The following is a 14,520-nucleotide window of genomic DNA, read 5'->3' on the forward strand; positions in this document are numbered from 1 at the left end:
ATCATTTTCCTAGGAAGCCTGTTGAGGATGCTATGCCTCCAGTGTCCCCACCCGCGCCCCACGCAACCAGGATCTCTGAAGCTTAGAAAAGTGCCCAGCAGGACACCAACAATCCATATGCAAAGTGACTGTTGTCTCAAGACTTAAATAAAGGCTCCCGCTGAGCCGATTCTTTGGGGGAGTGAATCGGGAGCAGCGAGCGAACAGGACCCTCCCCATGACTAGATCGATCCTACTTGCCCAGGTATTGATGAATTGCATACAGGTCGAAGGACGGAGCATTCAAGTCAGTTTCTCTGCCCCTAAAACGGACGAGGTGCTAAGGTGTTCTAACTAGCGGGACAATCTTCGCAGAACGTAACCTACTGCAAGCTATATACCTAGATTCAGTTTATGGAGATTAGGGCTTTTTTTTTCAAAATTGTAGCATTTTAAAAAAGATATTAAGGCAGTACTAATCTGAAATTCCTGTGCCAAAAGCAAAATCCAGAACAGTGTGGCTGCAAAACAATCTACGAAATGATGTAACGGAGGATGGGCGGAAAGAGGGAAACGTTGCACTTGTTTGATAGGTTGCCGCAGTAAGTATTTCTGGGGAAATGTAAGTCATTGCCTTTTATTGCAAGAAGGGAGGGGGGAAAGGACGCCAACGTGCCAGGTAAACATACTGCAGTTTGGAGACAAGCGACTCGCTCTCTTATAAGAAAAGTGGGTGGCTCTTAAAAGAGCCTTTGGGTTCTGGGTGGCCTTACTCAGCAGCACAATCTGCTTACTTGGAGCTGGTGTACTTGGTGACAGCCTTGGTGCCCTCCGAAACCGCGTGCTTGGCCAACTCCCCAGGCAGCAAGAGGCGCACGGCCGTCTGTATCTCCCGAGAGGTGATGGTGGAGCGCTTGTTGTAATGAGCCAAGCGAGAAGCCTCTCCGGCAATGCGCTCAAAGATGTCGTTCACAAAGGAATTCATGATGCTCATCGCCTTGGAGGAGATGCCGGTGTCGGGGTGAACCTGCTTGAGCACCTTGTAGACATAGATGGAGTAGCTCTCCTTGCGGCTCTTGCGACGCTTCTTGTCGCCCTTTTTCTGCGTCTTAGTCACCGCCTTCTTGGAGCCCTTCTTGGGAGCGGGAGCAGACTTAGCTGGCTCGGGCATTGTGATGGAAGGCCCCCTACTTTACTTACCACCAAAAAGGGGGGGAAAGCGAAGTGTGAAAAAGGCGAAATCATCCCACCCATGTATTTATAGTCTCCCTATGCAAATGAAGGCTTCCAACGCCGAACGTTTCCATTGGCTGAGGACAGCATTTTGTAGCGCCGCCACTGAGCACGCACATGCAAATTAGTGTACTGCAAGCGCCGGGTTTTCATTGGGCGGCAGCTGCCTCTCCGCTCTCGATTGGCCGCCTTTAGAAATTGTCTTCTTATTGGCTCTGCAATGCTGGTGACAGATCTGACCAATCCGTAATTGCGCTTCCCTATGCGAGGAGGGCATAAAAGGCGCCGGGGGTTCTTTTCTTCCTAATTGCAGTTTTATTTTTTGCTTCGCCTCTGAGCAGACCTGAGTCGGTGTCGCCATGTCTGGCCGCGGCAAGCAAGGTGGGAAGGCGAGAGCCAAGGCGAAATCGCGATCCTCCCGCGCTGGCCTCCAGTTCCCCGTCGGCCGCGTACACCGCCTGCTCCGGAAAGGGAACTATGCGGAGCGGGTCGGCGCGGGAGCCCCCGTTTACCTGGCCGCAGTGCTGGAGTATCTCACAGCTGAAATACTGGAGCTGGCTGGCAACGCTGCCAGGGACAACAAGAAAACTAGGATCATTCCCCGTCATCTGCAGCTGGCGGTTCGCAACGACGAAGAATTGAACAAGCTGCTGGGAGGAGTCACTATTGCCCAGGGTGGAGTCTTGCCCAATATCCAGGCTGTTCTGCTTCCCAAGAAGACAGAGAGCCACAAGCCCAAAGGCAAATGAGGAAGCGGGCTCTTCACCCAACAAAACGTACATCTGCATAAAAAAGGCTCTTTTAAGAGCCACCCACAAATACCGTAAAAGGCTGGAAAAAATCACTACCGTAGTGAAATGCGTTCGTAATTAAGTACCTTTACCCCCACCCCGCGCAAGGAGCTTTTGACTTATTTCAAGGGGAGTAACATTTTTGCTTCGCTGCACATGATCTGCAATAGGATTTAGAAATGGTAGTATAAACATAAGCGGCAGCACAACTCTTTTGATGAAAACGTGGATGGCCCTTAAAAGGGCCTTTTGTTTTTTGTGGGGGGTAACTGCTAATGCTACTACGGCATTGCCTAATTTTAGCCGCCGAATCCGTACAGCGTGCGGCCCTGGCGCTTCAAGGCATAGACCACATCCATCGCCGTCACGGTCTTCCTCTTAGCGTGCTCCGTGTAAGTCACGGCATCGCGGATGACATTCTCCAGGAAAACCTTCAGCACGCCCCGGGTCTCCTCATAGATCAGACCAGAGATGCGCTTGACTCCTCCACGACGAGCCAAGCGGCGAATAGCAGGCTTCGTAATGCCCTGGATGTTATCGCGCAACACCTTGCGGTGGCGCTTGGCACCCCCTTTCCCAAGACCCTTCCCGCCTTTGCCGCGTCCCGACATCCTAAAGTTTCAAACACCTTATAAATGAAAGCGACAGAGAGCAGTTTCAGTTTATATAGTCTGTAAGCCGACCTGAAGGAAAACTGTGAGGGGAGGGACGAGCGGGGAGTGAACACATGAGCGTATACAGTTACAACAACGCTATAGGGCAATGCTAAGGAAGCTTCTCCAATAAAACGCAACAGTATTTCAAAACAGCCAGTAATAAATTAGCTGCAACAATTTAACTGAGGCGTACTTGGCGCCTTCTCTGCTTTTGAGCAGGCGTAGAAAGGTATTTTTATGACGTGCAATTCACTTTCTCCCCCTTCATTTCTTTGTAGGGTCCCTGAAAACTCTGACCACTACTAGGATAATGGTACAATCTAAGCATATGAAAGCTGCTTTGTAATGTCATCCCATCAAGTGTCGGAATACAACCCAGCTTACGCTGAAGGTTGATGTACCTACATGAGAGGGCAGCTCTAGTCTAGTCCCTCCTTTAACAGCCTTTCTTCAGGTTTGAGGGATACTCTTAGAGTTGGTTCCCTCATTACCTAATTCCTTTCTTCTTCATCCTCACGTTAGTAGTAGGAGGAAATTTTTGTGTTTTTCCTGCAGAGATGTGACAGCAAGTATGGCTTGCTGCATTCCCGAACTGAGGTACTAGTAGTTAGAACTAGTAGTCCTAGTAGTTAGAACTAGGACATTTCCAGTATAACGTGTATTTCCTGCAATAAACATCCCCCCCCCCAATTCAGTAGTTCCGTTAAAGCCAAGGTAAAGCATGCTCTTCCACCCAAGTTCTAGAATCTAGTAAAATTCAACTTCTACTGATGGAACTTAATCGTCAACATGGACTGAGTTCTGTCTCCTCATACAGAGTAATGTTGGCGATCTAAATAAATAATTAAAAAATTGTCCAGTAGCACCTATTTTATTTATTTCGACTGCGTCAGACCAGCACGGCTACCTACCTGAATCTAGAATCATGGTTGGCGATCTTGTTTGAATGTGACCCCCTATTTCCCAGGACACATACACTCTCAATCAGGTTCTACAAGGTGGATCTGCTTGGACACAAGGCAGACCTTTGTCCCCTCTAAACTAAGCTCCACCAGCGTGGAGCGGAGCTTCATTACGCACCTCTATTACGCACATCTCTGGGACCTGCGTGTTAAGGGCGAGTAATAAAATTAACAATGATTATGATAATAATTAAAAGGATACATCTATAATTGACCAGCTGCTCACGAGACCAAAGCTGACACATTAACTCTAGGGCGAAATTTAGCGCGCACACGACAGAAACAAGTATTCGCGGCATAACTTAAACTACTGTACTGTATTTTATTCATCAAAGCACACCTCACGCATTAGAAACACTCCCACCCCTTCTGTCAGACGACTGAAGCACAAGCCGCGGAAGATCGGAGCAGGGAGCTGTTACGCCCCAACTTTTCTATTGGCTGAGAGGGCTATTAAGCTCATCCCCACTTGTGCGCGCACATGCAAATGAGTAGCCTGCGATTTCCCACTTCCAATTGAATGAACGCGTCGTCCCACCCCCTCAGGTTGGTGCTGACTTAGAAATCTTTTTCCCAATTGGTTTATTTATATTTTACTCTAGATCCAGCCAATCAGAAGCGTCATTTTCGAGCCTCTCGGAAGGTATAAAAGCCCCTCTCCGGCTTTGCTTTCCGTAGCTGGCTCGATTGCTTGAGAGAGAAAAATTGTGCGGATTTAGCGACGACAGCATGTCTGGCCGTGGTAAGCAGGGAGGCAAGGCGAGGGCCAAGGCGAAGTCGCGCTCGTCGCGGGCCGGCCTGCAGTTCCCCGTGGGCCGCGTGCACCGTCTGCTGCGCAAGGGCAACTACGCCGAGCGGGTGGGCGCCGGCGCGCCCGTCTACTTGGCGGCCGTGCTCGAGTACCTGACGGCCGAAATCCTCGAGCTGGCCGGCAACGCTGCTCGCGACAACAAGAAGACCCGGATCATTCCCCGACACCTGCAGCTGGCCATCCGCAACGACGAAGAGCTCAACAAGCTGCTGGGCAAAGTCACCATCGCCCAGGGCGGCGTCCTGCCCAATATCCAAGCCGTCCTCTTGCCCAAGAAGACCGAGAGCCACAAGGCCAAAGGCAAGTGAAGCTGCTCTTTCTGGGCCACGCAGTTCTCGTTGAAACTGAACCAAAGGCTCTTTTCAGAGCCACCCACACCTTCCAGAAAAGAGCTGGCAATCGGCTGATTGCTGTTGCCTCAACAATCCTTGCTTTCCCCTTTCCTACAGTTTGTAGAAATTGAGGTCATATGGCATGTGTGCTTTCAAATCATTTTTCATTTGTTTTTGCTGCTGATATTCATGGTTATCAAAGATGACAACTTTCTATAAAGTGATGTCTTTGATCTACTGCACTCTTAAGTTTTAATTGCAGCTGTATTGTCATGGTCCTCTGGATAAGCTCCTGAGCCTAACAAAACATATGTGGTGCTGGGAATGTGATAGGTTGTCAGTTTGGACATTACTTGTTGTCAACTTCAGCACATGAAGCACCCAAACACTTGGCTGCCAACCTGTCTCAAAGTGTAAAAAGAATGATAATAAGCACTATAAATCTAGATTCAGGTAGGTAGCTGTGTTGGTCTTACTGCAGTACAAAAATAAAATAAAAAAATGGTCCAGTAGCAACTTGGAGACCAACTACGGTAAGTTTGTTCCGGGTATAAGTTTTTGTGTGCATACACATGGAAGCTTATACCCAGAACAAACTTACCGGTAGTTGGTCTCTAAAGCACTACAGTATAAAGATTTGGTGAGCAATCCTTCCCCTAGCACAGGTGTTTTTACTTTCCTGTCATTAGGGGACCTTTTGCCCATTTTCTAGCTGGAGAATGATTTGGGGAAAGTGAAATGGAAGATGAAAAAGCATGTTTGGGCTGCAGCCACCTGGTGTGTTGGCAGGAATCCTGTGTGTCTGCGCCCCCCTCCCCCAATGTCCTGGAGCATGGTCTGGTTCCTGCCTCCATATAATGTTTTCAACTACCGGTAGCTGTTGAAGCACTTTGTTGAATATATGCATATTTTGGCAGATCCCCATTCCTTTGAAGGATCTAGTTTGAGTGCACCCTTTGAGTGCTCTTCTCTTAACATACAAATTATACTGCTGCAAGATCATCACATGGATGATGTATTTACACCAATTATATCCTATGCTTCGGCTTTGAGTCATGAATTTTAATAAGCTGGAAAGGCAAATAATTTAGAGGACCCCCCCCCAATAACCAAATACATGGCAGAGGGCCTTGGGGAAATGAGTATAGCACGAAAAAGCAGAATACAGTACTGTACTATTTCACCTTGTGTCAGGGAAGGGAAGGTGCTGTTTACAACATACTGTATCTAAGTTGAGTCTAAAATTCAGCTGTGGATATGGCCAATAGATTTGGGAGGAAGTGCAGTAATGGTATTCCACCAGGTGACCTGTTTGAGCCTTTCGGACATATCAAACTTCTACCAGACTTAGTTTACTGCTTTGTTGTGGGGACTGGCAAGATGGGAATTGTGGGAAAAGAAGCACAAACAATAATTTGTCAAGCAAAAGAATCCATTTTAAAAATCAGAGCTGCTTTTCAAAACACAGGATGGAAAATTGAGAAAACACACACACAGCATAAAGTCAGCAATTGTGCAAATAATGCTTCTTCTTGTTGTTGTTTTACTTTTAGTGGTATGGGTAACAGATGCAAGAGGAAGCCAAAGGCTCTTGCCCTGTCCAAATGGGTATGGTAGAAGAGGTGCAGGGGTGGAAGAAGCTGCACTATTAAAAAACTGCCCCTCTCCTTGACAACTATTTTGTCCATCAACTTTGGTCACCACACTCTGCTTCTCTGCTGCCATGGATGCCTTTAAGCCCTCGCACTAGACCCCAGATATATAGCATCTGCAGATGAACAGAGGCACTAATGGAAAGTGAATGAATGGAGAAACCCCCCCCCCCCATGTATCTGTAGAGTTTTACCAATTTGCCAATTCAGCCAAAGTACACCCTGCCATCAGTAGAGAATACATACCATTTAGATTTGCAAAACTGGCACTTGTAAAGCGTTTCCTCTGCACTTGCAGGAAACCAGTTACTTAGTGTGGCAGCTCCTATACTCTGGAACTCACTGCCCATTGATATTAGGCAGATGCTGCCTTTGTATTGTTTTCAGCGCCTGCTAAGAACCTTTCAGTTTCTGCGACTACCTAGCCATGTAATTTTAGCATGTGATCTAGTTTAAAGTATAAGAGTTGTGCAGTTACTGGTTTTAATTTTTAATGTAACTTGTTTCTAATGATTTTAACAATATTTTAATGAAGAATTTCAAATGTATTTTGTTCAAATAAGTGGTATGTAAATTTTGTTTCAATAACTAATCTAGCTTTCCCCAACCTCATGCCCTCTGGACATTCTGGATGGCAGCTCCTGTTACCTGCAGCTGTCTGGTCTGCACATAAGGTGAACTCAAGCAGTGACAAAACCATTGTACTGACATGGAGAAACTAACTTTTGTAAATTGAACTAAATGGTTTGGTTTTTTTAAATGATGTTTTATAATTTGTCTCATCACATATTTGAACATGATCTACTGCACCCTCTGGAGAGTTTATTTCAGGTGTGCATCAGAAGGTAGAGGCCCAGTTAACAATGCAAGATCAGTCTTAAAGTGAGCTCCTAGTTGTGTACTACTGGCCTAAGAATCCAAAGAGACCTGGAACAGGAGGCTGAAACATGAAGCTCTGTACTGCATTTGCACAACATTAACAGCAAAAGCAATCTCTCTAAGGTGCTACTGCACAATTTTTTTATATTTATCCAGATAGAGTGAGATAGGAAATGAGAGTAGTTAGGAAAGTACTGAATTGATATCTTAGGGTGTTTATGCAATGACATGTATTCAGCCAGCTTCCACCATCTTATTTGGTTTCAAAACAGTAATTATATCCTAGCCGACAATTATTCAGTCCCATGTGCTTCTCCATTTAACACAGGATGTCTCTAATGGGATGTTTTTGATCTTGTTTTCTGGTTCTTCAAACACAAGAAATGCAAAGCTCACAAGAGTGGCAAAGAGCAAGGAAAGATGCTGTTGCAAATTCTCTGGATTAAAGAGCAGTTCCTTTCTCAAGCTACCAAGCAAGCAAGCCTTGGCCTAAGTGGAAATTTAGTGAACAAAAAAGTAGACTGAAGTGGCCCTCTGGGTCTTCTAGTTGCCAGAGCAGCCTCCAGATTTCCAAGGCCTTGGTTGCCCACATCACACACTGAAGCAGTGGTTTGTCTTCAAGAAGCAAAAGGGCTTGCTATTCTATTCTCAAGGCAGCACCAGCAGCAGAAAGTTACTAAATATGTAGAAAAGTACAGCCCTGACCAAGAAGTGGATGAGCCACTTCAAAGGCATCTTAGTATATAGACCAGACATCCCCAAACTTCAGCCCTCCCTCCAGATGTTTTGGACTACAGTTCCCATCTTCCCTGACCACTGGTCCTGTTAGCTAGGGATCATGGGAGTTGCAGGCCAAAACATCTGGAGGGCCGCACTATATAGACCAGTGTCACTAGACCCTTGGGCTATTCTTTTATTTCTACCTTTTAAAGATTTGTCTCCCACTACCTTTTAGCCTTGACGTATTGTTCTGCCACAATCTCTTCCCCCATTTCACAAGTTTTCTTCACTTGCCAAAGAGGCTTCCATTTTGCTGCTTCAGTCAAGGGTGGTGTCTGTGCTTTTCTTTCCATCAAACATTGCTGCAAGCTCCAGATCTGAAAAAAAATCCCTATCAGAGGAGCTACCCCGATGCTGCCTTCCTTGAGTTTTAATGGCAATGTGGGCATTGGGAATGCTGCAAAGGGCAGACTGCTAATGAGCTGGCTGGCTCATCAAGACACCCAAAGCATGACTTGGTCATTTCAGAAGTAACAAGGTAGGCATGTAGCAAGCTCTGCACCCCACCCTTTAAAATTTCATCCATTTTTTATTCTCCCCTGTAATCCGTATAGTTAAAGCTATGGTTTTCCCAGTAGTGATGTATGGAAGTGAGAGCTGGACCATAAAGAAGGCTGATCGCCGAAGAATTGATGCTTTTGAATTATGGTGCTGGAGGAGACTCTTGAGAGTCCCATGGACTGCAAGAAGATCAAACCTATCCATTCTTAAGGAAATCAGCCCTGAGTGCTCACTGGAAGGACAGATCGTGAAGCTGGGGCTCCAATACTTTGGCCACCTCATGAGAAGAGAAGAATCCTTGGAAAAGACCCTGATGTTGGGAAAGATTGAGGGCACAAGGAGAAGGGGACGACAGAGGACGAGATGGTTGGACAGTGTTCTCGAAGCTACGAACATGAGTTTGACCAAACTGCGGGAGGCAGTGGAAGACAGGAGTGCCTGGCGTGCTCTGGTCCATGGGGTCACGAAGAGTCGGACACGACTAAACGACTAAAAAAATATATCTTCAAATGGAATTTCTTTTCTCATCTATTTATAAGAATATTTCTAAACTGCCAGCTCATTAAAAAATGTGACGGTGGGGTACAATGAAAGCATTGAAGGATCATAAAACTATAAAATATAGAAAAAAATGATTACCACAGAAACATAGAATTGTAGAGTTGGCACCACAAGGGTCATCTAGTCCAACCAGTGCAATGCTGGACACTTTCCCTCAATGTGGGTCTTGAACCCATGACCCTGAGAATACAGTAAGCATCTCGGGCATGTGTGTTGAGATTCCTGCATTGCCGGGGGTTGGACTAGATGACCCTCAGGGTTCCTTCCCTCCAACTCTACAATCCCATGCTCTGCAAACAAATGTGTTTTCTGAAAGCACCTGGTGAAATGAACATTTTCAGCAGGTAATGAAATACAGTATCAGAATTATAGGTACATGTCTCCCTCAGCCTACTCATAGTTATAATGAAACAATAAGAAAGAAGCACTACATTTAGGAGTGGACAGGGTGGCGCTTGCCGATTGGAAGGTCAGCAGTTCGAATCCCTGCGACGAGGTGAGCTCCCATTGCTCAGTCCCAGCTCCTGCCAACCTAGCAGTTCGAAAGCACGTCAAAGTGCAAGTAGATAAATACGTACCGCTCCAGCAGGAAGGTAAACGGCGTTTCCGTGCACTGCACTGGTTTGCCAGAAGCAGCTTAGTCATGCTGACATGACCCGGAAGCTGTACGCCGGCTCCCTCGGCCAATAACGCGAGATGAGCGCCACAACCCGAGTCGTCTGCGACTGGACCTAACTGTCAGGGGTCCCTTTACCTTTACCCATGGACCATACCAGGTCACATCTCAATGAGGCATTGCTCCTCTGAGGAACAGTGTGCTTGCCATCTACAATTTTTATAAACATCAACATGCTCTTTGTAAGAAATTAAGAGTATTTATGTCCCTAACTGAAGCATTTGAGGCATGCAAAATATTTAAAACAAAACAGACAATGGTGCCCATGTTCCTAGAGTGGAGCAAATGTGTTATATACATTTCCCTCCCCCTCCTTGAACAGTGTAGCAAGTGCCAATCTGCACCTGGATTTCCTGACCTGGAATGGATCAGGCCAATAAAAAAATGCTGAAGCCCATTGAAATCAATGGATGCGCGGCGTTGGGCTCAAACAGTGCAAGAGACCTACAGAGGCAGACAAAAAGACTCCTCTCTTTGCTTGGCTTTGAAATGCCAGCTTCTGTGTGCTTTTAACGGATAGAAAATATGTCACTGAATTAAATCAGGATCTTAAAATGAAGTCAATCAATTTTATTTCTCTAGAAATCCTGACCGGTGGCAACCAATGCACACCCATTCCTATTGAAAGGAGGGGATTTCCAGCTCAAAATTTCCACTAAGGCTGGAAAGCCTATAGCCACTTACCCAGAAGTCTCAGTAAGACTTCCGTGTGAACATGCACACGATCAGACTGAATGTCATATATGCCCGGTGCCCAAACGCTTGCCGACCTGACGCGAAGAGCCTCCGTGCACCTGGATTGCGCAATGCAAACGTACTGGGTAGGAAATAAAGACAGCTCCCTTTTGTGTTATGTGGGTGGCCCTTAAAAGAGCCTTTGGGTTATTTCCAGCTGTGCTGTAGCGACCGGGAAGCAGCTCAAGCCCTCTCCCCACGGATACGGCGTGCCAGCTGAATATCTTTCGGCATAATGGTGACCCTCTTGGCGTGGATGGCACACAGGTTGGTATCTTCGAAGAGACCCACCAGGTAAGCTTCGCTAGCCTCCTGCAAGGCCATGACGGCAGAGCTCTGGAAGCGCAGGTCCGTCTTGAAGTCCTGGGCGATTTCTCTTACCAGGCGCTGAAAAGGCAGTTTGCGGATCAGGAGCTCTGTCGATTTCTGATAGCGGCGGATCTCCCGCAGGGCTACGGTGCCCGGGCGATAGCGATGGGGCTTCTTCACCCCACCCGTGGCCGGGGCGCTTTTCCGAGCAGCCTTAGTGGCCAGCTGCTTGCGGGGGGCTTTTCCTCCGGTGGACTTGCGGGCAGTCTGCTTGGTCCGCGCCATCGCTCTTCCTCAAGCAGCCAGACAGCAGCACTCTCCGAGAGGACGGATGCAAATCGGGGGAGAAAACCTGGGAGCCGAGAATTTATAGGGAAACCCTCCTTCCCTGATTGGCCGAGAACGCGAGCGTATCGGCTCAGGGGTTTGAATTTCCCGGGCTTGTAGGCCACCTTGGCGATCTCCGTCTCCTCCGAGACCTTCTGCCTGGAAGGTGCTCCAGTTATATCATGGATCCTAAGCACGTGACCTATAAATTATCTTTTGGTTGGGGGGGGGTAGATTCCCGGCCTATCCTACCTCACAGGGTTGTTGTGAAAGTAAAAAAACAACAACACATAACATGCGTGTGGAGTGAAACAGTGTTTAGCGACCCAGAAATATATGGGAGATGTTCTTGGTTTCAGTCAGGAGAGGGAAACGCTTAACGTTGGACTCGTAACAAAGACTCATTCTTTAAAAAACACTTATGTATTTGTAGTCAAACCTCGCAGGCGCGATAAATAGCGCGTATCTGAAAGATGCTGCCGTTAAAAAGCTGAAAAGGCTGACGAGCCAGATTCCTGCGACCACAGGGCATTCAAACCCCCACCTTTCCTATAGTGTGACAACCGTTTTTGGGTCAAAGAGCAACAGCATCTTTTGTGATGTGCAGCTGAATAGGCTTCTTTGAACTTAACAGGCAGAGGCGGAGTTATAGGGCTAAAAAAAAAAAACAACCGCGCTACGCAATGATTGGTTCAGAATCGTACCCGCTACCGACAAATCCTTTTATTTTACGGGGAGTCAGTAAAAATACCAGGGTCAAAGAGTATTTTTAATACTATGTGTCAGTATTCTTTCGTTACACACAATTCTTTCTCAGGCTGCATCAAAGCCAGATTGCCTCGGAGCGAGGTATTACCTTGGCATGCCAATTCGTTTTCTAATATTTATTTGTTGGAGTACCAAGGTGTATTTTAGATATAAAATGGGGACGGGTAACGACTGCATGATCCACGTCGGACATCATCCCTTAACAAAGGGTATTGATACCCCGAACAGCCAATACTTTTCTCAACCACGGAAAGTACAACGAAAACAAGGGCTCAGCTTCACCTAACTTGGTGGAATGTCAATTGTTGCTCGCGGGTTAATACAATTTAACCTTAAGAGCTAGGAATATTTTGAATCCCGTTCTAAATACAAGAACACAACTTGTTTTCCAAAGTCACCAACAGCTTGGACTCGGCTCTTTTCTGGAAAATGTGGGTGGCTCTGAAAAGAGCCTTTGGGTTCGGCGTTCAGCGAGGGTTTTTTCCCCCCTTCTGGGGGGTAGTCAAGGTTTACTTCCCTTTGGCCTTGTGGCTCTCGGTCTTCTTGGGCAAGAGGACGGCTTGGATATTGGGCAGGACGCCGCCCTGGGCGATGGTGACTTTGCCCAGCAGCTTGTTGAGCTCTTCGTCGTTGCGGATGGCCAGCTGCAGGTGTCGGGGAATGATCCGGGTCTTCTTGTTGTCGCGAGCAGCGTTGCCGGCCAGCTCGAGGATTTCGGCCGTCAGGTACTCGAGCACGGCCGCCAAGTAGACGGGCGCGCCGGCGCCCACCCGCTCGGCGTAGTTGCCCTTGCGCAGCAGACGGTGCACGCGGCCCACGGGGAACTGCAGGCCGGCCCGCGACGAGCGCGACTTCGCCTTGGCCCTTGCCTTGCCTCCCTGCTTGCCACGGCCAGACATGCTGTCGTCACTGACTTGGGCAACACACACAGCACACACAGTACAAAAAGCAGCACTAACGAGTGAGAACCGAGGAGGGGGCCTTTTATGCCTTCCTAGTGCTTGCAGGTACCATTTCTTATTGGTTCATCGGGCGTCCTGCAGCCACAAGCCAATGAGGAAGCACATTTCTCGACCTGACCAACCACAGAAGTGGAAACGGTACTCTTCCAATAGGAACGGGAATATCACAGTCCTATAATTTGCATGTGCGCGCGCAGCGCAGATGATATCAGGAGGCGCGGCAGCCAATAGAAATATGTTAGCCCAGCAACCTTCATTTGCATAAAGGGCCTTTAAATAGAGGACGGTCTGACATTGGCAGCGCCGCATTTCTGTTTGCAGTCCGCTGTGACTAGAGGAAGGTGGTTTTCGAGTGCTTTTTATTTTCTACAGAGCGAAGACTTTTTTTTGCTAGAATGCCTGAACCAGCCAAGTCAGCTCCCGCTCCCAAGAAGGGCTCTAAGAAGGCGGTGACCAAGACGCAGAAGAAGGGCGACAAGAAGCGTCGCAAGAGCCGCAAGGAGAGCTACTCCATCTACGTCTACAAGGTGCTCAAGCAGGTTCACCCCGACACCGGCATCTCCTCCAAGGCGATGGGCATCATGAATTCCTTTGTGAACGACATCTTTGAGCGCATTGCCGGAGAGGCTTCTCGCTTGGCTCATTACAACAAGCGCTCCACCATCACCTCTCGGGAGATCCAGACGGCCGTGCGCCTCTTGCTGCCTGGGGAGTTGGCAAAGCACGCGGTTTCGGAGGGCACCAAGGCTGTCACCAAGTACACCAGCTCCAAGTAAGCAGATTGTGCTGCTTAGCAAAGAACTCAATAACCCAAAGGCTCTTTTAAGAGCCACCCACTTTCTCACAAAAGAGCTTGAGTCATTTTTCATCCGGAGTTCCAATAAATGCTGACAATGCACATCAATTTTTATTAACTATTAAGTGAAAACATTTGTGATGGTGCTCTAAAGACACTCTCCATATAAGGCATTTCATTATGTTATAATTTGATTTCTGTGATTGTTTCCCATATTGCATGAAACCAAGTTAGGTGGGGCAGTTTATGGAAAAAAACCACTTGCAGGTTAGAGTGGTAGCATAGCTCAAATACGCCTTGAGCAGGTGTGCTTCACAAAGCTATGCATAGTATTTTCAAAAACTAAAAAGCTTCATACCATCAACTTGGTTGAGTTTGGTGAATCAAGAATATGCTAAGAATGTGCTTTGGATGATGGAATCATAAACTTTGCTACAGGATAGCTAGGCCTGGCACTTACAATAGAGACTACTAATTTTTGGGCAAGCTTCTACATAATTTTTGTGAGTAGCTAAATGTGACATTTTTAATTACTGTTCGTCTGTAACAAATTTCCCAAAGGGTAGTTTTTAGCAACAATGTCCCCTGGTATCTTAGAGCCTCAGGCCTATTATGGTGTTAGGTTTTTGTGTATCACACTCCACATTCTTCAAGATACACACACAGAATTGTAAAGTGGGTCTGGTTGTTGATGGTCATCTAGTCCAACCCTCTGTGATTCAAGAATCTCAACTAGATCAGGCATCCCCAAACTTCGGCCCTCCAGATGTTTTGGACTACAATTCCCATCTTCCCCGACCACTGGTCCTG

General features: G+C 47.2%; 7 protein-coding genes across 7 annotated transcripts; 3 read left to right on the forward strand and 4 right to left on the reverse strand.

Annotated features, from left to right (window-relative positions):
• Positions 1-769: 769 nt before the first annotated feature.
• Positions 770-1,150, reverse strand: LOC118081443 (histone H2B 5-like). The gene has a single exon (XM_035107930.3). It carries the CDS (start codon positions 1,148-1,150, stop codon positions 770-772), a length of 381 nt encoding a protein of 126 aa, XP_034963821.1.
• Positions 1,151-1,571: 421 nt separating this feature from the next.
• LOC118077767 (histone H2A type 2-B) lies at positions 1,572-2,031 on the forward strand. Its single transcript, XM_035101489.3, has one exon. The coding sequence runs from the start codon at positions 1,572-1,574 to the stop codon at positions 1,959-1,961; it is 390 nt and encodes a 129-aa protein (XP_034957380.1). The 3' UTR covers positions 1,962-2,031.
• Positions 2,032-2,229: 198 nt separating this feature from the next.
• On the reverse strand, positions 2,230-3,488 carry LOC148686698 (histone H4). Its single transcript, XM_088661226.1, has one exon. The coding sequence runs from the start codon at positions 2,612-2,614 to the stop codon at positions 2,303-2,305; it is 312 nt and encodes a 103-aa protein (XP_088517352.1). The 5' UTR covers positions 2,615-3,488; the 3' UTR covers positions 2,230-2,302.
• An 813-nt stretch (positions 3,489-4,301) lies between these two features.
• LOC118077804 (histone H2A type 2-C-like) lies at positions 4,302-5,004 on the forward strand. Its single transcript, XM_035101533.3, has one exon. The coding sequence runs from the start codon at positions 4,351-4,353 to the stop codon at positions 4,738-4,740; it is 390 nt and encodes a 129-aa protein (XP_034957424.1). The 5' UTR covers positions 4,302-4,350; the 3' UTR covers positions 4,741-5,004.
• A 5,369-nt stretch (positions 5,005-10,373) lies between these two features.
• LOC118077782 (histone H3) lies at positions 10,374-11,347 on the reverse strand. The gene has a single exon (XM_035101512.3). The coding sequence runs from the start codon at positions 11,140-11,142 to the stop codon at positions 10,732-10,734; it is 411 nt and encodes a 136-aa protein (XP_034957403.3). The 5' UTR covers positions 11,143-11,347; the 3' UTR covers positions 10,374-10,731.
• A 536-nt stretch (positions 11,348-11,883) lies between these two features.
• On the reverse strand, positions 11,884-12,906 carry LOC118077794 (histone H2A type 2-C-like). Its single transcript, XM_035101522.3, has one exon. It carries the CDS (start codon positions 12,849-12,851, stop codon positions 12,462-12,464), a length of 390 nt encoding a protein of 129 aa, XP_034957413.1. The 5' UTR covers positions 12,852-12,906; the 3' UTR covers positions 11,884-12,461.
• A 296-nt stretch (positions 12,907-13,202) lies between these two features.
• LOC118077816 (histone H2B 5) lies at positions 13,203-14,070 on the forward strand. Its single transcript, XM_035101544.3, has one exon. The coding sequence runs from the start codon at positions 13,310-13,312 to the stop codon at positions 13,688-13,690; it is 381 nt and encodes a 126-aa protein (XP_034957435.1). The 5' UTR covers positions 13,203-13,309; the 3' UTR covers positions 13,691-14,070.
• Positions 14,071-14,520: the final 450 nt, after the last annotated feature.

This window comes from Zootoca vivipara, chromosome 2, assembly GCF_965207765.1.
Source record: "Zootoca vivipara chromosome 2, rZooViv2.hap1.1, whole genome shotgun sequence".
NCBI lineage: Eukaryota > Metazoa > Chordata > Lepidosauria > Squamata > Lacertidae > Zootoca > Zootoca vivipara.

What these genes read in the sequence shown, in the direction of transcription:
- LOC118077794 (XM_035101522.3), bottom strand. Translation starts at nt 12,851, where the DNA reads ATGTCTGGCCGTGGCAAGCAGGGAGGCAAGGCAAGGGCCAAGGCGAAG.
- LOC118077782 (XM_035101512.3), bottom strand. Translation starts at nt 11,142, where the DNA reads ATGGCGCGGACCAAGCAGACTGCCCGCAAGTCCACCGGAGGAAAAGCC.
- LOC118077767 (XM_035101489.3), top strand. Translation starts at nt 1,572, where the DNA reads ATGTCTGGCCGCGGCAAGCAAGGTGGGAAGGCGAGAGCCAAGGCGAAA.
- LOC118077804 (XM_035101533.3), top strand. Translation starts at nt 4,351, where the DNA reads ATGTCTGGCCGTGGTAAGCAGGGAGGCAAGGCGAGGGCCAAGGCGAAG.
- LOC148686698 (XM_088661226.1), bottom strand. Translation starts at nt 2,614, where the DNA reads ATGTCGGGACGCGGCAAAGGCGGGAAGGGTCTTGGGAAAGGGGGTGCC.
- LOC118081443 (XM_035107930.3), bottom strand. Translation starts at nt 1,150, where the DNA reads ATGCCCGAGCCAGCTAAGTCTGCTCCCGCTCCCAAGAAGGGCTCCAAG.
- LOC118077816 (XM_035101544.3), top strand. Translation starts at nt 13,310, where the DNA reads ATGCCTGAACCAGCCAAGTCAGCTCCCGCTCCCAAGAAGGGCTCTAAG.